At 41.5% G+C, this 24,542-nt stretch overlaps 2 protein-coding genes across 2 annotated transcripts; one reads left to right on the plus strand and one right to left on the minus strand.

The window, feature by feature from the left end:
• The first annotated feature begins 895 nt into the window (after positions 1-895).
• LOC111343223 (uncharacterized protein K02A2.6) lies at positions 896-1,902 on the plus strand. The gene is made up of 2 exons (XM_022950390.2): positions 896-1,387; positions 1,435-1,902. The coding sequence occupies exons 1-2, from the start codon at positions 896-898 to the stop codon at positions 1,900-1,902; spliced, it is 960 nt and encodes a 319-aa protein (XP_022806125.2).
• Positions 1,903-9,818: 7,916 nt separating this feature from the next.
• On the minus strand, positions 9,819-20,509 carry LOC111343222 (uncharacterized). The gene is made up of 2 exons (XM_088762500.1): positions 19,602-20,509; positions 9,819-18,890 (listed from the first exon to the last, which is right to left on the minus strand). The coding sequence occupies exons 1-2, from the start codon at positions 20,458-20,460 to the stop codon at positions 14,128-14,130; spliced, it is 5,622 nt and encodes a 1,873-aa protein (XP_088618626.1). The 5' UTR covers positions 20,461-20,509; the 3' UTR covers positions 9,819-14,127.
• Between the last annotated feature and the right edge of the window lie 4,033 nt (positions 20,510-24,542).

Below are 24,542 nucleotides of genomic sequence, written 5' to 3' on the forward strand. Positions count from 1 at the left end.
ATGGTAGTGGACTGAAGAGTGCGAGCAAGCCTTCGCTGAGGCTAAGCGCCTAATTACATCCGAGCAGGTGCTAACGCATTATGACCCAGCGTTACCGGTTAGGCTTGCATGTGATGCCTCACCAACCGACATCGATGCGGTTCTTTCGCACGTCATGTCGGATGGCAGGGAAAGGCCGATAGCTTTTGCTTCCTGATCATTGACCAAGACTGAACGACGATATGCACAGATAGACAAGGAGGCATTGTCCATTGTGTGGGGGGTGAGACGTTTTCATGTGTACCTCTATGATAGGCGGTTCACGCTCATTACGGACCACAAGCCCCTCACTGCCATTTTCCAACCAGAAAAGGGAGTTCCAGCCATGAATGCTGCAAGACTTCAGCGATATGCATTGTTCTTGTCTGGGTTCGACTATAAGATAGAGTGCAAGAGTACAACCGAACACTGCAATGCTGATGGACTGTCTCGACTCCCCCTTCAGCAGAAAGAGCTTGAAAACATGTAATTGGATTCGTCTGAAGTGTTCCACGCATCGCAGTTTGTGCCACTACCCGTAACTAGTGAAGCGGTGGCGAGGGAAACACGTCGTGACGTAGTTCTGGCAAGGGTGCACGAATCTATTTTGAAAGGATGCTCTATACCTGTAGACGGAGACAAGCCTTATTATGAGCGACGCAATGAACTGACGGTTCACCAAGGTTGCATCTTATGGGGAATGAGAGTAGTAGTCCCCAATAAGTTACAAGACAGAGTGTTGAAGGACCTGTATGATGGGCATCTGGGTATGGTAAAGATGTAAGCACTTGCAAGGAGCTACGAATGGGGGCCTAATATCAATGGTCAACTGGAAGAGCTAACGAAAGGCTGCAGTGGGTGTCAGCAAAACCAGAAGATGCCTGCTAAGGCACCACTGCATCCATGGCAACGTATACACATCGATTACGCCGGGCCGTTCCAGAACTCCATGTTCTTAGTGGTTGTCGATGTACACAGCGGGTGGCCGGAAGTGATTCCGGTTAAGTCAACATCTTCAAGTTCGACCATCGAAATTTTACGCGATTTGTTTGCCAGATTTGGAATTCCTGAACAGATTGTTAGCGACAATGGTATGCAATTTGTTTCTGAAGAGTTCAAGGCATTCGTCAGGTCCAATGGCATCCATCATATAACTTCAGCACCGTACCATCCGGCGACGAATGGTCTAGCGGAAAGGGCAGTGCAAACCTTCAAGCAAGCTTTGCGTTCCATGTGTCAAAGCTCAAAGCCAATGAGGGAGAAGTTGGCGAAGTTTCTCATAGCTTACAGAAACACTCCACACTCCACTACCGGTGTGAGCCCAGCACAGTTACTCCTGGGGAGACCATTGCGTACTCGCCTAGATTTGGTGAGACCTAACTTAAATCGTAAGATGGTTAACAACAACACCAACAGAACATCAAAGCTACGAATGAGAAGAGTAAGCAGTATCGTCAATTGGAGATTGGTGACTCGGTTATGTCAAGGGATTATCGAGGGGATGTGAAGTGGCGCTCAGGGCGGACTGTTAACAAGACAGGTCCGCTGATGTATGAGGTGCACGTAGCACCAGGAATGATTTCGCGCCGACATATCGACCAGTTAAAGCCAACAGCAGTTGAGCACACAATTAAGGGTAGTGACGCCTACTGTAGTGTTGAGGTCAGCCGACCCGAAGTGACCAGCGCGCCACCGACACCAATCCCCTCAAGTGCTCCATACCCTGAGGTTGGTAAAGTTCTAGAATTTTCCGTGGCAGATCAACCGGAGATGGGTCCTGTTCCCGTACCTGCAGTTCCTAACCCTCCTGACGCGATTCCAATGGTCCAAAAGCGGTGGCGCCCTCAGGGAACGCGCAGGGCACCAAAGAGGCTCGATCTCTGAACCTCTTTTTTCGTTCTTTTCTTTTTCCTTGTTTTCAGGGTGTGTTCCCTTACGGACTATGAGTTACCGGACACTATCAATCTGTTAATGTTTCCTTTGGAAATGTACTATAGGTTTAGTTAGGAACTAGTGACAGGTCATTTATGTAAGGAGGAGATGTTGTGGTCTCCCTGTTTTGTGTTTGTGCGTTGACCTTATAACGTTTGTATATGCGTACGCATGTAATTCATTAAATGGTTGTTTGCACCGAACCGCCATATTGTTTGGGTGTTGTCTGTGTTTTCTCGGGAATACATGACAGCTGGCTAGACTGAAGGGCTGATGTCTGATCACCTAAGGAATCTTGTGTGACCCCTACGGAATAGTAGCTTTGGGCTGTGTCTGAGTGTTCCTCATCGAACAACTTTCTTCTCATGTCAAAGGCTTGCTGTTTAGACTGAAGGACTGCTGTATGATCACCTAAGGAATGCTGTGTGACCCCCAGAGAATAATAACTTTTAACTGTATCTAAGTGTTTCTCGCCGAATAACCTTCGTCTCATGCAAGGGGCTAGCTGATAAGACTCAAGAGCTGACTGATAATCACCTAAAGAATGTTGTATGTGCCCGAGTAACGAGTAACTGGCAGCCATTTTGGGGTGTTCTTCTCCAAAAAGAGTTCGCGTGATGTTGAGTGCACGTTTTGCTGAGTGAAGAGCTGAGACAAAATTGCCTGCTTTCAAGTGAGTGACGGCAGTTGAATATTCATCTTTCAAAAGGCTTAGCGAATAGGGGACTTCCTTCCGTTTCCTGGTTTTATCAGTGGCGTTTCAATACAGTAAGGGAGTATCTTTAGTTCGTTCGATGGATCTCAGATTCTCATCTGTTTAAATGATAAATAGATATAATGATCAATGATCGCTTATTACGTTTGTTGTCTCAGGGATATTCTTATTCTTTTTGAAAAGTTTAACCGGTTATATCTGTAATGGATGTTCTTTCTGTAGGTGAGTTAAGTCGACCTATCATTCTATCTTTACGAATAATTTCATGAATAGTAGATAAACTTCACTGAAACCCAAATCTATTCCAAATAGAATAAACAGACTCTTGAAAGAAACTCTCATTTATTCGAACGATAATAATAATTAGAACATAGCTAGCAGAATCGCGCAATCAAATTCATTAAACGCAAGCGTGCTCAAAATCTCGATAGTGCACGCTGATAGCGTCAGCAAATCCGACTTCGCCAGAAATTTTTTTTCGCGCGAGCGGCCATTGTTAGCGCGGGGAAAAATAATATATTTCGCGACAATAATGGTTACAAACAGAAACTCGGCCTACTAGTCCGAAAACGAAGACAATGTTTGGACCTTTTCCCTTGGGCTAGAGTTCTTAAATGAGGCAGAAAAAGAGAAAAACAAAAGAAAAGGATACTCGGCATCAGCGCCGTCACGATTCGCTTCAACAGATATTGTTGTCCGTTTTTCGCGTCGGATTTGATGCACAATTCCACCGGCTATGTTCTAAAACAATTGGTTCATGCTTTCAGCTGTGCACTATCGAGTTATGGAGCACGTGGGAAGTTTGGAGAGCACTCAAGAAGCTAGAGTTGCCCGAGGCGATAGCCGAGGGCAACTCTTACGCTTCTTTCGTGCTCTCCAAACTTCCCGCGTGCTCCATAACTCGATAGTGCACGCTAAAGCATGAACCAATTGTTAAATAGGATCCTAGGTCCTAGAGAGAGCCTGTTTTGTTCTGTCTACTAAGTAACTTCAACTTTCGACAACGGTTTAAATCACCCCTTTTAATCCAACGAAAGACTACCAACTTTAAGCGAACAAGCACATGTTCCTATATCCCATAATACTAACGCAACAAAATGTCCTTAGTAGGGTGGTCCCATCACAAATCCAGTCTCACTAGGGGGCGTGATATCCTCTCACTGCGGGTCCAGGCCCGAACAGTACCTAAATAGCTCATTGGAAGAAATAAAGATGAAATATTATACAAGTCTAAGAGAATATAGACAGTTTATAGTCTCTTTGCAAGTCTTGATAGAAAAAAGCTACTCATACACGACGTTTGAATTTGTGAAATGCGCACAAGTATTCCGGGTAATTTTCTTCAGAAAAGGCTACAAAGTTGTTCAGTGATCCTCCGGGCTTTTTTTGATATGAAATACTTAGAGCGTTCTGAAATAAATTTTAGAATTCTGATGCGCTTTAGCTTGAAAAAAAAAAACTACAGGGATAAGTGCCATTTTACAAATACAAACCCTGATAAGTTCAACCACCGTTTGGACATGATCAGATTTTTTTTTTTGTTTTTTTAGTCACCACAAAGATAAAAAGCGAAAGACAACAGGCTGTCCATAATAACCATGAAAGGCTAAAAGGATGGAAAGCCTTACTTAGGTTATTAATAAATTATTATATTAAAGGGTCAGGGACTACAGTCGCGCACAGGCTACGCTAAACTCAAAAAAGAAAAAAAGGAAAAAAAACTGGTAGAAAAAGATATACAACAAAAGAAAACTAAGTATGCCAGTATTAGAAAGCCAGAAAAAATATAGTTTTGGTAAATCTGTAATTAACATCTAGCAATACGAATTGACTTCAACTTTTTCCTAAAACGTCTGAAAGAAAGAGAAACTTTACGTCATCAGATATATCATTCCAAACTTTAACACCCTGGAATCTTATGTTGAGAGAATTCCATAATTTTTTCTGGCTTTTAGGAGAACATAAAGTCATCCTGGAGGACAACCCAGTGTTATATCTATGAATGTTCCTAACAGGATTAAAAAAGGAACTTAAACTTAAACACTGTAAGTTGAAGGGTAATGATATCAGACAGCTTGATAACATTCAGGTGTTTAAATATAGGACTTGAGTGCTCAGTGAGGCTGGAAAAGGTGATTATTCTTAAAGCTTTCTTTTCTAATTTAAATAAAGGTTGCAAAGTTGGCTGATATGCACTACACCAAGTAATTATACAAAGACCCAATGTCGTGTCATTTTCAAATGACTTTTTCTTATTGAATTATTTATTTGGATGTTTTATATTCCAAATCCAGTCATTTAAGAAAAAAGCTACGTTTTCATAATTTGATGGCAGAAGATAGTACTGAAGTAAAATGTTACCAGTGATACGACAACTGTTATGCTGTGAAACTGAGGAACTTCAATTCAAAAGCACAAACGTTTCTCAAATGCACAGGGCTTAAGGGGGTTGATTATTTTCTTAGAGTTTAGTTGAAATGTTTCAACAAAAGCTTTCCACATGATTATTCGAGATAAGAGTGAACATTCGCCTTCCAATTACCTTTACGGCCTACATCCGTCTGAGTTTGTAACGCTGACGAAAATGTATTTCCGGTTTGGTTTGATTTCGAAAGAAGCGGTGTAAAACAAAACAAACCAAGGAAGGAATGCACTCGATGCTTTTTTCTTCACAGAGGACGGCTGCTTAATACACAGATATTCAAGACTTGCATCGTGCAATACATTTGCTTGCAATGAGCTGGTTTCGTTTATTTAGCCATCCCGCACTCCAATGCACAGATTTACATTCATTTCCTTAGCCATTTTGTCCACTTCAACACCGTTTTCGCGCTTAAGACCATTAACTGAACGACAGTTAGTGAAAATACTCCATTAATAATGTCTATAAAAAATAAAACAAAAACACGAAACTGTTTGTAACTATAAATATCGAGCCATAAACTTCTTGTAGAGAAAGGAGTTTTGCTAAAAGCAGGCCCGCGGCCCAGCGGCCCGCTGCCCACGCGGTAAATCCACGCGCATGCACAGATCGACAGTGAGTGTTTGTTGCATGTTGTTCAGATTAAAACGTTTTGATTCTCTGTTCATTAGTCTCTTTACAGAAACCGATAGCACAATAGATGACTTTCATTATCGAACGATGAAAGTCATTTTCAAACCATACTTTGAAAGTGAAAATATCATAAGTAATGCGATATGTGAACTGCGAATCTCTTTTATACAGGGACATGTCGATCTTTATACAGGAACTCCTACCACCCCAAAAGGGAAGCGTATTCTCCAACATTGCTTTCCGGCGATGAAAGTACCGTATTTATTCGAATACGGTATGCGCCCTGGGCGCTTATTAAATTTTTGGTCCTCAAAGGTGGTGGGCCCTTATTCGAGGCTGGGCACTTCTTAATTTGCACCATTTTTAGCAAGCAGCAGAATTTTAACTGTTCATTGAAAGTTTTTGTAAATTACTAAGGAAACACTGTGTTTGGGTAAGTCTTTTAGTGGTACTCACTCGATTTCAACCTCATTGTCACAAAGGTCAACAAGCGATTTCTGCTTCTCAGTCGGGCGACCGATCGATTTTCCAACGTTACGCTGTCGGACATCGCGGAGGCAGCTCCTTATTGAGGTTGGGCGAAGAAATGCGGTACATTATTTCGGGTGTAAAAGGAGTACTTTTCGATCAGGGCGAAAATTGAAAAAATCAAACCCCGCCATCAAGAAATTTAAATTTTTTGTTTGCGTTGTGCTTCAATTTTACCCTTGGTTCATATTTTCTTTTCCTTTGTTGTTAAGATATTTTCACTTTCAAAGTATGGTTTAAAAATAACTTACATCGTTCGATATTGAAATTCCTCTATTGTGCTATCGGTTTCTGTAAAGAGACTAATGAACAGAGATTCAAAACGTTTATTTCTGAACATACAACAAACAGAAACAAGGATTCAAATGATTTAAAAATGGCAAACGAATTTAAGCTCACTGTCGTCTATTTTGCACGCCCAAACCCGATGCAGATCTGTGCATGCGCGTGCTGTTGGACAAAAACACTCGGTGGAAAAAAAGGAATGGGCCACCGGGCTTCGGGTCGCAGGCCGTTGCGGGCCGCTGGGCCTTCGGGCTGCCAGGCCGCTGGGCCGTCGCGAGCCGCAGGCCGCTGGCCGCGGGCTGTGGGCCACGGGCCGCTGGGCCGCGGGCCTGCTTTTAGGAAAACCCTAGAGAAAGTGGCTATTTCGAGTGTATACCTCTTGTTATCTGTCATCAGTCATATGTCTTACTATGTGTAGGAAAATAACTTATCGACCCATGAAACCTAAAAACCTGTGCTGAAAATTATATAACATAAATGTACTGTAATCTTCATTTTCATGCACAAATTTTAGTCATAACTTTTCACTACCAGATTGGATGAATGTTTGAGCAATAATTTTTATTCCGAGACTAAGAATCTGGCCAAAAAACCTATTGTTTATGGTACTAATAGACAAAGAGTTACTTTGAAAAAAGCAGTAAACCACAGTATCTGAACCGATGGGAAGTCTATTGCCCAGAAAAGCAAGTCATTTCTGTGGTCTTCGCAGAGTTATGCTTGACATACCTTGGAGAATATACATCAGATCAGTCGTATGATACAACCAAATCATGGGCCTCCACATTAATTACTTGACGTTAAACTTAAACAGCTATCAGGTGTTGAATAACCGGCTGTGTTTGTGAACAATTCAGAACTGTTGAGAATCTGTAAACCGAGTTTGCATTCTTGAATGCAAAAGCTGAATTTGGCGGATTTGACTTGCATGAACAATATAGGGTTCGAAACTGAAAGTGAATCAATCAACATTCATTCCTTCAGTAGCCATTTTAAGAAGATTTTCGAGCTTCTATGAACTGGGAACAATATAAAGCCCCGAGACTGCCTTAAGAAAAAACAAGCAAACAAACTAAAACTCAACAAAATTCGACGAGCTTCAAACGGCAGTGAATTTTGCTTAGCATTCCGATGGACACTGTTGGAAACCATGGAAGTGTCGAGTAACCAGTCTTCGGCTGTAAAAACTGCTAAGCTTGGAGCTACTCATAGATTCATGAAAAAAAAAAAAACCAAACTAACACAGGGGTTTCGAATGTTGACAGACAATGTGGTCTTACTGAACATAGTCAAAAGTATGACATTATTATCAATGTGAGGTGTATGACGTGAGCATTCACGCTGTCGCTCATCAGCCTCGCTTTTGTGTGTCACGTTGGAGTCGATATATTGTCAGTGCAAAAATGAATTTCTGTTTAATTTCTACACGTGTAAAGAGTTAATATGACGTCATACGCTACATAATACATTGTATTTTTGTTTAAAATTACACATTTTTCTTTGAGAGGAGAAAGTGTCATATATTCATGTTAGTCATCGTCACACCAGATCAACCCAACAGCAAATAAAGACGAATCAATTCTGTGATGAATAAGATGGACGAAAGATCAAAGGAAATTAGTCACCCACAAAGAGAATACAAAACAAAATAAGCTTTCATTCAGTGTATTACCAAAGAAATTAGAATAATTTTGAGGTCACAGCCTAAATCTTATATTCAACTGTTTATCTTAGTTAAATTTCTGTCTTGTGGAAGCAGCGTGATCGGCTGTAGTTCCTTCTGGTATTAAGTATCCATGGTTTAGGAATTTTGATTCTTTTATCTCTATTAATGTTATTAGGATGAGGTCTTATATGTAAATGTTTTCTTTTTAAGCTAAATCTGAATCTCGATTCACGGGTTGAAACACGCACATGTGATAGACACCAAGCCGATATAGGATTTGTCTTTCTTTATTCCTTTTCCTATTCCTTGGGGCGTTCTTATGTCATAGCGCAGGGTCAACTGAAATCATTACATGAAGAAATTACCTCACGGTATTGTGCGATCGAAACTTAAAGAATAATCTCAATTTTCAATGAGCAGGTGGCAATAAAGAGAACCAAAGAGAAAGGTTAAAACCAGCGAACTGTTTCGCTTTGAATCACAAATACGCAACATAATTCGCTGGTCTTGATTACCTTATCGAGAATTTCGGTTTAAACTTATCTTCTAGTCTAAAAACGGTCTTGATCACAAGGGGTCTTATTCTGAAGTGAAACGTTAATATTTATTTGTCCATTTGAAAGCACTGATCATGGAAGCCTTAATCGAACCAGGAAATGTTTTGAGCTTCTATCGTAAGCAGTAACATTCAGCTTTAACAGGAGCAGTTAAATTATGTGGATGGCTTCTTCAAACCTGCGTGTGTTTCAGTGAGGATCATAACTAACAAACCAACCCACATTGATCAGGATTCACATTCACAAACTTTTCTATGGTTGGGGTTACATAACCTCCAACCCTAAAAACGTCTTAATGATACGAACATTTCCATATTTTCTTTTTTGCCAGTATTAGGAGCTTCTCTGACTGGCAAGAGAGCTGGTATTTGGACTAAATACTACCTTATAACTTGGAATAATTTTCGTTTTGACAGATTTGTACTTTTGGCTATGATACAGAAAATCAAGGGTTTATTGGAAAGTCATTAAAGATAATGTTAGTTCTTTCTTGGGACAGATGGGTGAGAGTTTCCTATTTCAATGCCGTGTCTTTGTTGCTTCTCATCTTGCACTTGGACTTCCGACGTTCCGTCGCTTTTGTTTGTTACGAAGTGTTACACTGCAAAACCGATCAAAAGTAAAATTATATCTGAATTGAAATGTTCTTAATCATGCTTTGGAGATGCTTTTGCTCCTAGCTACCACCAAACAAGCACACGCACATGCACACGCACACTCATACTCAGGCGCACGCACACTCATACTCACACGCACACCCACGCGCACACGTACACGCACACGCACGTACACACACTCACTAGTTTACTATGCAACCTTATCCTTGAGAAATTCCAGTTTATTTTGCTTAATTCTTACCAAAGTACAAAATTTTCATGAATTTAGCCATTGTATACTAGTGTAGTTTACATAATTTTTACGGAAGCAAAACACACTAATCTCCTGATATGACAGCATATTAATTAAGTGTCCCACGCTTGTTGCAAAATTGTTTTTATTTATGAAACATATTAGATGGCATTTTTTCATACTATTTTTCTCAAAATATTAGAGTTCATAACCTTCATATGAAAAATTTAACGTTTATTCTTTACAAAAATATCTACACAAATGCTCATGCATTAGATATTTAAAATGGAATATGATACATTTATGACCATGATTTTGCTGATGTGTTGTACCATCTTCCTAGTGGATCTAAAGAAATTCCCAATGACGCAGTAACTATGTTAGAATGACTTATGACTTTTTCCCGTGATGTTAGTGGAAACTTTTACTACAATTTCAAAAGACATGCCAGGAAGGAAGGGAAGTGTCTGAGGGGATCTGCACCCTCCACCCTCAGACCAGTGGATATGCTTACTACTGCGACTCAACTTGAAGAATTTAGAAATTGCTTATATTGAATTATGTCTTGGCTTAACAGCAAAACCAATACGGTGTTCGGTGTTGGACCCCCCCCTCATCCAAACCCTATACCGGGTATGGACCCCCACCTCGCCGTTCAAATCCGCTAGCGAATATGGACCCTCTCTCGTTGATTTGTACAGCCCTTCAAAAATTGTATTTGTTTAGTTTTCTCTCTATCATAATTTTTTGCTTAGTATGGCAAACCTTTCGTTAATACTCCTTTGATTCTGATTACACGTGTGATCTAAACAAAGAAAGGCTGTTTTTTTTTTTTTTTCGTGTAGTCTTTTCTATTTAATGGGTAGCGTACGACCTGGAAGCTTGAATTGAACTGCCAGCAGATTAGACCAGGGGGTATCTGGGAAAATATGCTTGACAATAAAAAAATTACTCCTACTAAGGAAACGCCTGTGACATCAATGGGCTCCAGCCACCAGGCAAACTAGTGATCCTCAGTTTTATGATTTCCAAAAGGGTTGTTTATCCCTGCTTGCTACTGCTTACGTTCTTCCAAAGAGTTTATGTAGATATTTCTTAAAAATATTTGCTTTTGGTTTAGTGTACCTCTTCAACTTTCTTCTTATAACTATTTCAAGAGCACGCTGTTCAGACCGAAAAGCCAACGCATGATTACCTAAGCAACGTTGTGTGATTGCCACAGAATGGCAACTTTCAGCTTTGTCTGAGTGTTTCTCGCAAAATAAATTTAGTCTTATATCAAGGGCTCACTGATGAGAATCAAGGGCTGATTGATAATTATCTAAAGAGTTTTATGTGACCACCACAGGATGGTAACTTTCAGTTGTGTCTGAGTGTTCCTCATCGAATAACTTTCGTCTAAGATAGAGGGCTCGCTGAACAGACTCAAGAGCTGATTGATAATCCCCTAAAGATTATTGTGTGAGCGCCACGGAATAGTGACTTTAAGCTGTGTCGGAATGTTCCTCTCTGCACAACTTTCTTGTCATGTCAAGAGCTTGCTGTTTAGACTGAAGGGCTGCCGTGTAGTCACCTGAAGAATGGTTTGTGACTCCTACGGAATAATAGCTTTGTGCTGTACCTGAGTGTTCCTCGCCGAACAACTTAAGTCTTATAGCAAGGGCTCGCTGATGAGACTCAAGGGATAATTACATACATCACATTTACATCACACATACATCACTCAAACCGATCCCAAAGTGGACACTAGGGGAGAAAGTTTCAATTGCATGTGGATAGTAATCATGGATTTCATTGGTCTTACATAACTTTTAGCCGACAGGCTGGTATTCTGGTGGCAATCTCACAGCCAATCATGCACATCACTCAAACCTATCTGTTCGGAAGCGGATACAGAAATCTCTTTAAAGGGCAGGCACGTTTAACAGCTTGAAAAACGGTGAAAAGAGTAACACAATTACACAGTAAAAACACCAACAACCTAAAAAATTGCGAATAAAAGAAAAACCTCTAAACTAACTCACACACCCAAAAATCGTCTGCGTAACCTGTTTACAAAGTTCTTAAGAATTTTTCATTTATCGCTCGTCAGGCGGGTTTGGTAACTGTTCTCTTAACAAATCTCAAAGTGGACTCTTGGGTTTTCCCAAATTTTAGGTAGTCTACTTGTTTAGGCTTTTAGTCCTTTGGCTCTTTGTGATAATTTCCTTCGTTTTAATTGGCTATCGTTATAATTATAACGTTGACTTTGGTTTTACTCCATCCAATCAAAAATGATCTTGATCAGTATCAAATCATCAAAACTAACATTTAAGTAAATAATGGGTCATTTCACCATAAATAAATTCTTACATGGCTCCTAGGTTTTAATTATTCATCCCTGAACCTCGATGGGATTGAATTTTGATACATCGAAAATAATTGGTTCTTTGAAAATGAAGTCTGAACATAGGAGCCAAATTAAAATCTACTGAACTGACCAGAAGTAAAATTATATCTGAAAAGGGATAAGCTTAATCATACTTTTTTTATCAAACATATTAAATGGACCAACGTAATTAAGTTCTCTCAGTCTATTATTTCATGCTATTTTACTTAAAATGTTATACTACATAACCTCCTATCGAATAACTCACTTTTTTTGTTTCAAATTACACAATTTTCTACAAACATGTTCACACACCAGAACATGCATTAGATATTTCAAATAGCATATGCTACACTTTACCATAAATTTGCTTATGTATTGTACCATTTTAATACCGGATCTACAAAAATTCTCATAAACATAATAACTATTAAGAATGGTCATTCATATTATATTGTCACACTCACTCATTCACGCGCTTGATAGTCCATTTAACACCTGTGCGCTTTGTTGCCAAGGCTTTAAACAGGAGTGAGGCTAAGGGTGACCTTGTTATGATAGAAACGTTGCTGTTTTTCAAATGTAAATTACTTTGTCATACCTGTCAACTCTCCCGGTTTTCGCGAGAGTCTCCAAGTTTGTCATCAAATCTCCTGGTCTCCCGGTTAGAGCATCAAATTTTCCGGGAAATACCTACCGTGGCTTTTTAAAATTTTTTCCAATAATTTAGTGGTTTTCGAGATGTCAAAAAGGATGTAGTGCTCCTATTTAAGCTGTTCTTGATCGTCAAAAGTAAAACAGAGCAACCAATTTGAAATACAATTAAACGAGTATCATAATTGATCAGAAATCAACCAATTAAATAGAAATTTGGCGCGATTCAGGTTGTCGCGCGCGGTTTACGTCGGTTGAATTGAGACGTCTCCAGATTTTTGTACTCTGGGGGTTCGTAGGTATGCTTTGTTATCATGCTAACTATTTAGTGGTCTCTATCGCAACAATGTCACCTTCAGCCTCACTCCAAATCAAAGGCTTAGCAACTAAGTACACAAAAATGGCCTGTAGGAACATAGCAGTCAAATAATTGCGCATGCGCCCCTAGATGGATGATTTGCTATTGTAAACATGGAGAATCTAAGTGAGGCGTAGGTTTACGCAGTTTCCAAGGAAAGTTCGAAATTTCTAAGGCCGAGACTTACACCCACTGTTGTTCTAGACTTAACCCACTTTGTATTAGTTTACACTCTCGTACATTTGTTTACGCTTTGCACGGCGAGATAAAGTCATCCGTAAACTTGGCTGTGCTGGCTTTGTTGCGTCCATGGTGGAGTTGCCGGTAAACACCGAGGGAAATGTGTGAAAGAAATGAAGTATCACGGCCACACAAGAGAAATGTGACACTATGATGTGACGATAGCAGGTTCTGTCATTTGCCTTCATCACCGAAACGGAGCCTCCGCGTTAAAAACAGTTGGAATATCTCGCAATTAAATGAGACCAATATTTAGTATTTCCCCAAAATCCTTCTGTGTGTCAACAGGATTTTTCCTTTGGTGCATAAACAGCGAAACGAATCCAGTGTCCGGTGTTAGACACCTCGATCCAAACCCCAACTGGGGGGACCCAACCCCGCACCCCCCACTTCCCCCCCGCCGCCGTTCAAATCCGCAAGCGAATGGGGACCTTCTCTGACAGATCTGTACCGCCCTTCAAAATTTGTATTTTGTAGTTTTCTCTCCATCGTGAATTTATCTTGTTTAGTGCCACAAAACTTTTGTCAACGCTCCTTTGATTCTGGGCACAGAATTCCTATATAATTACACGTGTGATCAAGTCAACGAGAGGATTTTTTTCGTGTAATCTTCTCTATTCAGTGATGGTTGCACATGACCGAGAAACTTAAAATGAACCGCTAGCAGACTGGACTGGTGGATATGAATCTAAGGGGGCCCAGATCCACTAGGACACCGACGGGGGAGTTTGAGACGTCACAAATTGGTTAAGCATCCGGGAAAAAGGGCTTGAGTGTAAACCTAATTCTAACCCCAACGCATTACACCTACTTGTAGTATCAATAGAGTTTGGCCACCGAGTAAACCAGTGATCCTCAGTTGTATGATTTCCAAAGGGCTGCTTACCCTTGCTTGGTACTGCTTACTTTCTACTGAAGAGTTTGTGCAGAAATTTCTTAAAAATAATCGCTTTTGTTTTAGTATTCATCTTTAACTTTCTTCTTATTGCAAAAGCACGCTGTTCAGACCGAGAGGCCAAAGCATGATCACCTAAGGAATGTTGTGTGACCCCTACGGAATCGTAGCTTTGAGCTGTGTCTGAGTGTTCCTCGCCAAACAACTTTCTTCTTATGTCAAGGGCTCGCTGTTTAGAATGAAGGGCTGATGTAAGATCACCTAAGGAATGCTGTGTGACTCCTACGGAATCGTAGCTTTCAGCTGTGTCTGAGTGTTCCTCGCCAAACAACTTTCTTCTTATGTCAAGGGCTCGCTGTTTAGACTGAAGGGCTGATGTAAGATCACCTAAGGAATGCTGTGTGACCCCTACGGAATCGTAGCTTTGAGCTGTGTCTGAGTTTTCCTCGCCAAACAACTTTCTTCTTATGTCAAGGGCTCGCCGTTTAGAATGAAGGGCTGATGTAAGATCACCTAAGGAATGCTGTGTGGCCCCTACAGAATCGTAGCTTTGAGCTGTGTGTGAGTGTTCCTCGCCGAACAACTTTTTTCTTATGTCAAGGGCTCGCTGTGTAGAATAAAGGGCTGATGTAAGATCACCTAAGGAATGCTGTGTGAGCCCCACGGAATCGTAGCTTTGAGCTGTGTGTGAGTGTTCCTCGCCAAACAACTTTCTTCTTATGTCAAGGGCTCGTTGTTTAGACTGAAGGGCTGATGTAAGATCACCTAAGGAATGCTGTGTGGCCCCTACGGAATCGTAGCTTCGAGCTGTGTCTGAGTTTTCCTCGCCAAACAACTTTCTTCTTATGTCAAGGGCTCGCTGTTTAGAATGAAGGGCTGATGTAAGAACACCTAAGGAATGCTGTGTGACTCCTACGGAATCGTAGCTTTCAGCTGTGTCTGAGTATTCCTCGCCAAACAACTTTCTTCTTATGTCAAGGGCTCGCTGTTTAGACTGAAGGGCTGATGTAAGATCACCTAAGGAATGCTGTGTGACCCCTACGGAATCGTAGCTTTGAGCTGTGTCTGAGTTTTCCTTGCCAAACAACTTTCTTCTTATGTCAAGGGCTCGCCGTTTAGAATGAAGGGCTGACGTAAGATCACCTAAGGAATGCTGTGTGGCCCCTACGGAATCATAGCTTTGAGCTGTGTGTGAGTGTTCCTCGCCGAACAACTTTTTTCTTATGTCAAGGGCTCGCTGTGTAGAATAAAGGGCTGATGTAAAATCACCTAAGGAATGCTGTGTGAGCCCCACGGAATCGTAGCTTTGAGCTGTGTGTGAGTGTTCCTCGCCAAACAACTTTCTTCTTATGTCAAGGGCTCGCTGTTTAGACTGAAGGGCTGATGTAAGATCACCTAAGGAATGCTGTGTGGCCCCTACGGAATCGTAGCTTCGAGCTGTGTCTGAGTTTTCCTCGCCAAACAACTTTCTTCTTATGTCAAGGGCTCGCTGTTTAGAATGAAGGGCTGATGTAAGAACACCTAAGGAATGCTGTGTGACTCCTACGGAATCGTAGCTTTCAGCTGTGTCTGAGTGTTCCTCGCCAAACAACTTTCTTCTTATGTCAAGGGCTCGCCGTTTAGAATGAAGGGCTGATGTAAGATCACCTAAGGAATGCTGTGTGAGCCCTACGGAATCGTAGCTTTGAGCTGTGTCTGAGTTTTCCTCGCCAAACAACTTTCTTCTTATGTCAAGGGCTCGCTGTTTAGAATGAAGGGCTGATGTAAGATCACCTAAGGAATGCTGTGTGGCCCCTACGGAATCATAGCTTTGAGCTGTGTGTGAGTGTTCCTCGCCGAACAACTTTTTTCTTATGTCAAGGGCTCGCTGTGTAGAATAAAGGGCTGATGTAAGATCACCTAAGGAATGCTGTGTGAGCCCCACGGAATCGTAGCTTTGAGCTGTGTGTGAGTGTTCCTCGCCAAACAACTTTCTTCTTATGTCAAGGGCTCGTTGTTTATACTGAAGGGCTGATGTAAGATCACCTAAGGAATGCTGTGTGACCCCTACGGAATCGTAGCTTCGAGCTGTGTGTGAGTGTTCCTCGCCAAAGAACTTTCTTCTTATGTCAAGGGCTCGCTGTTTAGAATGAAGGGCTGATGTAAGAACACCTAAGGAATGCTGTGTGACTCCTACGGAATCGTAGCTTTGAGCTGTGTCTGAGTGTTCCTCGCCAAACAACTTTCTTCTTATGTCAAGGGCTCGCTGTTTAGACTGAAGGGCTGATGTAAGATCACCTAAGGAATGCTGTGTGGCCCCTACGGAATCGTAGCTTCGAGCTGTGTCTGAGTTTTCCTCGCCAAACAACTTTCTTCTTATGTCAAGGGCTCGCTGTTTAGAATGAAGGGCTGATGTAAGAACACCTAAGGAATGCTGTGTGACTCCTACGGAATCGTAGCTTTCAGCTGTGTCTGAGTTTTCCTCGCCAAACAACTTTCTTCTTATGTCAAGGGCTCGCCGTTTAGAATGAAGGGCTGATGTAAGATCACCTAAGGAATGCTGTGTGACCCCTACGGAATCGTAGCTTTGAGCTGTGTCTGAGTTTTCCTCGCCAAACAACTTTCTTCTTATGTCAAGGGCTCGCCGTTTAGAATGAAGGGCTGATGTAAGATCACCTAAGGAATGCTGTGTGGCCCCTACGGAATCATAGCTTTGAGCTGTGTGTGAGTGTTCCTCGCCGAACAACTTTTTTCTTATGTCAAGGGCTCGCTGTGTAGAATAAAGGGCTGATGTAAGATCACCTAAGGAATGCTGTGTGAGCCCCACGGAATCGTAGCTTTGAGCTGTGTGTGAGTGTTCCTCGCCAAACAACTTTCTTCTTATGTCAACGGCTCGTTGTTTAGACTGAAGGGCTGATGTAAGATCACCTAAGGAATGCTGTGTGACCCCTACGGAATCGTAGCTTCGAGCTGTGTCTGAGTTTTCCTCGCCAAACAACTTTCTTCTTATGTCAAGGGCTCGCTGTTTAGAATGAATGGCTGATGTAAGATCACCTAAGGAATGTTGTGTGGCCCCTACGGATTTGTAGCTTCGAGCTGTGTCTGAGTGTTCCTCGCCAAACAACTTTCTTCTTATGTTAAGGGCTCGCTGTTTAGAATAAAGGGCTGATGTAAGATCACCTAAGGAATGCTGTGTGGCCCCTACGGAATCGTAGCTTTGAGCTGTGTCTGAGTGTTCCTCGTCGAACAACTTTCTTCTTATGTCAAGGGCTCGTTGTTTAGACTGAAGGGCTGATGTAAGATCACCTAAGGAATGCTGTGTGGCCCCTACGGAATCGTAGCTTCGAGCTGTGTCTGAGTGTTCCTCGCCGAACAACTTTTTTCTTATGTCAAGGACTCGCTGTTGAGAATGAAGAGCTGATGTAAGATCACCTAAGGAATGCTGTGTGGCCCCTACGGATTTGTAGCTTCGAGCTGTGTCTGAGTGTTCCTCGCCAAACAACTTTCTTCTTATGTCAAGGGCTCGCTGTTTAGACCGAAGGGCTGATGTAAGATCACCTAAGGAATGCTGTGTGACCCCTACGGAATCGCAGCTTTGAGCTGTGTGTGAGTGTTCCTCGCCGAGCAATTTTCTTCTTATGTCAAGGGCTCGCTGTTGAGAATGAAGGGCTGATGTAAGATCACCTAAGGAATGCTGTGTGGCCCCTACGGAATCGTAGCTTCGAGCTGTGTCTGAGTGTTCCTCGCCAAACAACTTTCTTCTTATGTCAAGGGCTCGTTGTTTAGACCGAAGGGCTGATGTAAGATCACCTAAGGAATGCTGTGTGACCCCTACGGAATCGTAGCCTTGAGCTGTGTCTGAGTGTTCCTCGCCGAACAACTTTTTTCTTATGTCAAGGGCTCGCTGTTGAGAATGAAGGGCTGATATATGATCACCTATAGAATGCTGTGTGGCCCCTATGGATTTGTAGCTTCGAGCTGTGTCTGAGTGTTCCTCGCCAAACAGCTTTCTTCTTATGTCAAGGGCTTGTTGTTTAGACTGAAGGGCTGATGTAAGATCACCTAAGGAATGCTGTGTGACCCCTACGGAATCGCAGCTTCGAGCTATGTCTGAGTGTTCCTCGCCGAGCAATTTTCTTCTTATGTCAAGGGCTCGCTGTTTAGAATGAAGGGATGATCTTTGATGACCCAAGGAATGTTGTGTGACCCCTACGGAATCGTAGCTTTGAGCTGTGTCTGAGTGTTCCTCGCCGAACAACTTTCTTCTTATGTGAAGGGCTCGTTGTTTAGACTGAAGGGCTAAGGTATATTTACCCATGGAATGCTGTAAGACCCCTAAAACATAGTAACTCTCTGCGGTGTTTGAGTCATCCTCGCCGAATAACTGTCGTCTGATGTCCAGGGCACACTTGGCAGACTCAAGTGCTGAAACATAATCGCCTAAAGAATGTTGTGCGAGCGCAAGAGAAAAGTAGCTTTGGGCTGTGTCTGAATGTGCTTCGCCGAACAACTTTCGGGTTATGTAAAGTGCAAGCTGGGAGGAGTGAAGAGCTGATGTAAAGTTACCTTCGTGCCTTTGTAGGCTCCCAAGTAACAAATACATGTTAGCTGTGCTAGGGTCCTCTTCTCCAAAGAGCTTTCGTGTGGTGTCTGTTGAACGTTGTGCAGACTGAAGAGCTGAGGCAAAGTCACTTGACTTGAGATGTGAAACCACAGTTGAAATTTCGTTCCTCCAGACGCCTCTTGCTGAGCTATCGTTGTCTTTCCGTTTCCTGTCCTGGTGAGCAACATCTGTATACAGTGAAGAAGTATATTTAGTTGGATTTATGATTTTCAGATACTCATCTGTTTACATTATAAACCAAAATAAGGCTCTATTACGGCTTACAACGCTAAGCACTTCAGGGATACTTATTTTCAAAAGCTTAATTGATGTTCTCCATGTAGTTGGCTTATGGCTGATTCCAATTTAACGAATATTTCATAAATAACACGGAACAAACACTCCGAGGAACATGTTGCTTTCTCAATAAATAACTATTGATGATTAGGTTGATAATCCCCCCTGAATATCAGTTATTCACTGGGTAGACAGTGGTTAATTATCAGGCAAATAAAGAAGAAAAAAACAAAGAAAAGGTCTTTCACGATATTTTACTTTGAGAACTGGGCACAAATAGTGCAACGCATTTTTAAATGGTTTTAAGATTTCCAATTATCTCCCAGCAGTCTTTTGATCTGAAGCTCTATAGTCCTCTGAAAAAAAGTGACTAGTTTAGTTTTTAAAAGCACAGGGATGAGCATTTAATTTTACGGTTAAAACCTGTTACTACAACTTTCGTCCGGACATGAAAGCAGTTTTGTCGCAAACCTTTTCGATAGGATGCACAGGCTTTTAAATTAAGGAAAAACCGATTAAATCATGAAAAGAGTCCAACGAATTAACCTTAAGCAAAACCACACACATCAAACATTTCAAGTCGAAACTGAATATATGTTTACCTGGCTCCTGTTTAGAAGTGGCCACTTGTGCCAGCATATTTAGCATTTCGTCTTTAGTTGGCAATTTTTCCATACTGTGACTCATCAAGGCTTTCAAATCCAAGCTCACACGTTGTTCTAGAAAACTGATATGTTGGTGTTGAAATTGATTCTGTTGTTGTAGAAAACTTATCTGTTCTTGTAGAAAACTTATCTGTTCTCGTAGAAAACTTACAATAGCCCGAGATTCCTGTCTGATACGTTCTTCTAGTTTACGAACCTCATTTGTTGGTAATTCTGACTCTTTTAAACCACCAATGGAATCAATACGGTCCGTCTTGACACCAAGAGCATTGAATGCGTCTTTAGCGTACTGTACGTACTGGTCAAAGGTGGCTTTAACAATTTCAGAGGTGTTCGAGTGACAAAGCGAGTTTCTTAATAGTCGAAGCTGATCAATCGCAAGAGCAAAAGTTTCTTCATTGTTTCCGCTCGAGCTCGTCACCGAAGCATGGAACACTCCCTGAGCCAGTTTTCGAGGTTTAATGAACAGCTCATTTAGCGTCTTGTGATGGCCTCTACTGTCTGGCAAAGCAAAAGACTTGGCGTAGACGGTGGCCTGGAACAGGGCGGTACAATCCCATTCTTCATAGGAGACGTTTGTGGGAACTCTGGTTTTGCCAGGGCCACCCTCTAAAGCGAGAAATAAATTTCTAACTGTAGTGGAGTCATCCCACAATTGGTGACCGGGATGATGTGTCAATCTGTTGTCCCACATGAACTTGAACGGCTTACGTAAGGCCTTTGGGAACTCATTCAGTACAATGGAGGCGAATTTGAAATAGTGTAACTGCTCGTCCCGAAAAGGTTGTAGCGCCATCTTGTTTTAGAGTCAGTCCTTGAGGCAATGAACCATATGTTTTAGATCTTGGAAATTTGAAGAATGATGTGGATTTGCAATTAAATAATCACCAATAATAAAAATAAAGTACCTAATAAATATATTTAGCATCAAAAGTCATCCTCATTTGAAATGGTGCATTTAGTGTCTAAATAATTTGGATATATGAACAAAGTTGAAATGGTAAATTGGCCACCGTAACAATTACAAAAGCTGACGTTTCGAGCGTTAGCCCTTCGTCGGAGCGAATAGAGGAATTGTGGGTTGTGCGTACTTTTAAAGGCAGAAAATGGAGCTACGTTATTGGTGGGAACATGGCAACGAGAAAAACACGAATAAATTAGTGGAATGAAAAGCGTTGGTTGATACCTATGGGATTTAGACTCCCGGTTTTAAAAGATGAGCTTTTGTTCAAGAGTTTTACGGCTTTCCGTGCTACCTAAGTGTAAGGAAAGACCGCAGATTGCCATATGTTGCTTAGAATGATTAGGTAAATTCACTGAAGTGTCTAGCGACTGGTTTCGATGTGTCATTCTTTTCCACGTCGCGAAGGTGTTCTCGGAATCGGTCATCTAGTCTTCTGCCTGTTTCGCCGATGTATATTTTTTTGCAATAAGTGCAAGTTATGCAATAGATTACATTGGCGGAGGTGTACGTGAAGTGATCGGTGATATTAATGGATCGTTTGGTTCCCGATATTTTATCAGTGTTGTGAATCAGATACAATGAAATATATTTCTACTGCGAGGATCGTGCATCATTTGTATCTAATACCGCAGTTCAAAATATATGAACTTTATATATTTCATTGTATCTGATTTATCACTTTCACGAGTTTATTACGAATCAACTTAACGGCCTGCTCCCAGTTGGCTTGTTAACTCAATTGGTAGAGCGCTGCACTAGTATCGCAGAGGTCAGTCGTTCGAATCCCGTACCGGCCTGATTTTTTTCAGGTCTGATTTTCGCTATTGCTTAAATAGCGCTATCTACTGCGAGTATCGTGCATCATATGTATCTAATACCGCAGTTCAAAATATATGAACTTCATATATTTCATTGTATCTGATTTATCACTTTCACGGGTTTATTACGAATCAACTTAACGGCCTGCTCCCAGTTGGCTTGTTAGCTCAATTGGTAGAGCGCTGCACTAGTATCGCAGAGGTCAGTGGCTCGAATCCCGTACAGGCCTGATTTTTTTTCAGGTCTGATTTTCGCTATTGCTTAAATAGCGCTATCTACTGCGAGGATCGTGCATCATAAGTGTTGTGAATGAAAGGACACGTTTTGCATCGTACACGAGTGCATTTAAAAGTACCTGGTTGGTCATCAGTCTGAAAAGAACTTCTGACCAAAAAGTTGCCTATGTTTTTGTCGCGTTTGAATGAAATGAGTGGAGGCTGCGAAAAGATAGTGCTTGTCTCTGGATCGTTTTGAAGTAATTTAAAGTTTTTAAGAATGATGGATTTGACTGAGTGGTTGTGAGGGTGAAACGTGAGAGTGAATGGAATGCGGTCGGAATCCTCCTTGAACGACAGAAACAGGGTAACCACGTTTATCGAAAAACTGGCACATTGACTCTGATTTGTGGTGGAAATCAGAATCATCACTACATAAACGGCGAAGTCTTAGAAACTGAGAAAAAGGAATGGAATTCTTAACGTGAGATGGATGCGGAGACGAATATAACAAGTAATTATCCGAGTCTGCAGGTTTGTAATACACACTAGTGCATAAACCGTTGCCTTCAATTGAAACTTTGATGTCTAAAAAGGATAAAGACTTGTCAGAAATTTCCCAGGTATATTTCAGACCCGGGTGAAAAGAATTGACTGCGGTTATGGTAGAGGAGGTAGCGGCGATACAGTCGTCTATGTAGCGACCGTAGAGTTCAAGTTTGGAGCCGTTGTATTGGCTGAAAATTGGTGTCCGACAAAACCTACAAAAAGATTGGCATAGCTAGGTCCCATTTTGGTGCCCATGGCGACGCCGTTGGTTTCTTTGAAGAAGTTGTCCCCGAATAAAAAACAATCGAGTGTGAGCACTAGTTCGGCTAAGCGTAGTAGTGTTTCAGATCTAGGTTCCTTAACAGTACGTTGATCAAAAAAATGTTTAAGGGCCAGAAGGCCTTCGCCATTTGGAATGACAGTGTAAAGAGACGTAATATCCATGGTGAAAAGAAGTTTGTTTTGGCTAAAGAAATTAAAGTCGCGAAAAATTTGAAGAGCGTGTTGGCTGTCTTTAATACATGATGTTAAAGTTTTGACGATGGGAGCCATAATTTTGTCTAGATAGCTGGAGATGAGTTCGGTAGGGCAACTGCAAGCCGTGACAATGGGCCGACCCGGGTTGTTAGGTTTGTGAATTTTAGGTAAAAAGTCAATACAAGAAGTTCTAGGAGTGGCTATGATGAGTTTTTTTGCTGTGGCCGGCAGTTCTTGTTTAGTTATGAGTTGGTTGATCGTATTCTTGACGGTGTTTTGATTGCTGGCAGTGAGGTCTTTGTCTACCTTTCGATAAAGAGATGTGTCAGAAAGTTGCCGCAAAGCTTCTTTTTAGTAGAGGTCGGTGCGGCAAACAACGACTGAGCCCTGGTTACCCTGTTTCTGTCGTTCAAGCGGGTTACCACCGCGCCCAACTTATTGATCGACATTCAGCACTACAAACGTCACAAAAGGAAGATTCCGACCGCATTCCATTCACTCTCACGTTCCACCCTCACAACCACTTAGTCAAATCCATCATTCTTAAAAACTTTAAATTACTTCAAAACGATCCAGAGACAAGCACGATCTTTTCGCAGCCTCCGCTTATTTCATTCAAACGCAACAAAAACATAGGCAATTTTTTGGTCAGAAGTTCTTTTCAGACTGATGACCAAACCAGGCACTTTTAAATGCACTCGTGCACGATTCAACACGTGTCCTTTCATTTACAACACTGATAAAATATCGGGACCCAAACGATCCATTAAGATCACCGATCACTTCACGTGCACCTCCGCCAATGTAATCTATTGCATAACTTGCACTTATTGCAAAAAAATATACATCGGCGAAACAGGCAGAAGACTAGGTGACCGATTCCGAGAACACCTTCGCGACGTGGAAAAGAATGACAAGGACACATCGAAACCAGTCGCTAGACACTTGAATTTACCTAATCCTTCTAAGTAACATATGGCAATCTGCGGTCTTTCCTTACACTTAGGTAGCACGGAAAGCCGTAAAACTCTTGAACAAAAGCTCATCTTTCAAACCGGCAGTCTAAATCCCACAGGTTTCGACCAACACTTTTCATTCCACTAATTTATTCGTGTTTTTCTCGTTGCCATGATCCCACCAATAACGTAGCTCCATTTTCTGCCTTTAAAAGCACACACAACCAACAATTCCTCTATTCGCTCCGACGAAGGGCTAACGCTCGAAACGTCAGCTTTTGTAATCGTTACGGTGGCCAATTTACCATTTCAACTTTGTTGATTTATCCAAATTATTTCGTTACCCCCACCGACGAAGGCCTAAACAGTTTTTTTAGAAACTATCAGCCTTTATTATTTGGTGTCTACTTGTTTCATATACTTGGTATAAAACATCTCGCGGTTGTGTTGGCATGATTTGATTGGCAGTGGAATAATATTGCCAGATACTGCAGTGAAATGTTACTAATGATAACATAAATGTTATGCTGTGAACTTGAGGACCTTCATTAAAAAGCGCAAACGTTTCTCAAACGCATAGGGCTGTAAGGTAAGTTAAGTGTTCTTATTCCTTTTTGCTTCTTGAAGATTAATTCTTGTTAGACTTTAGTTAAGATGCTAAGCAAAAGCTTTCCACATGATAATTTGAGCCAAAAGTGTATCAAAAGGAGGGAATTGAGTTTGTAACATTGACGGAAGTGTACACCTCTAACGAGGTTTGATCTCGAAAGCAGCGTTAAAAATAGTGACGGTCAACAAATTGAGGAAGGGCAAAGGAATTCACTCAATGTTGATTTTTCGCAGAGGATGGCAGACAATTTACAGAGATTCAAGACTTGTACAAATACATGGTTTGGTT

This window comes from Stylophora pistillata, chromosome 6 (assembly GCF_964205215.1).
Source record: "Stylophora pistillata chromosome 6, jaStyPist1.2, whole genome shotgun sequence".
Taxonomy (NCBI): Eukaryota; Metazoa; Cnidaria; class Anthozoa; order Scleractinia; family Pocilloporidae; genus Stylophora; species Stylophora pistillata.

What these genes read in the sequence shown, in the direction of transcription:
- LOC111343223 (XM_022950390.2), top strand. Translation starts at nt 896, where the DNA reads ATGCCTGCTAAGGCACCACTGCATCCATGGCAACGTATACACATCGAT. An exon ending in TGCGTACTCGCCTAGATTTG is followed by an intron (nt 1,388 to 1,434) that starts GTGAGACCTAAC and finishes CAACACCAACAG; the next exon opens with AACATCAAAGCTACGAATGA.
- LOC111343222 (XM_088762500.1), bottom strand. Translation starts at nt 20,460, where the DNA reads ATGGCGCTACAACCTTTTCGGGACGAGCAGTTACACTATTTCAAATTC. An exon ending in CACTTCTAAACAGGAGCCAG is followed by an intron (nt 18,891 to 19,601) that starts GTAAACATATAT and finishes CACTGTATACAG; the next exon opens with ATGTTGCTCACCAGGACAGG.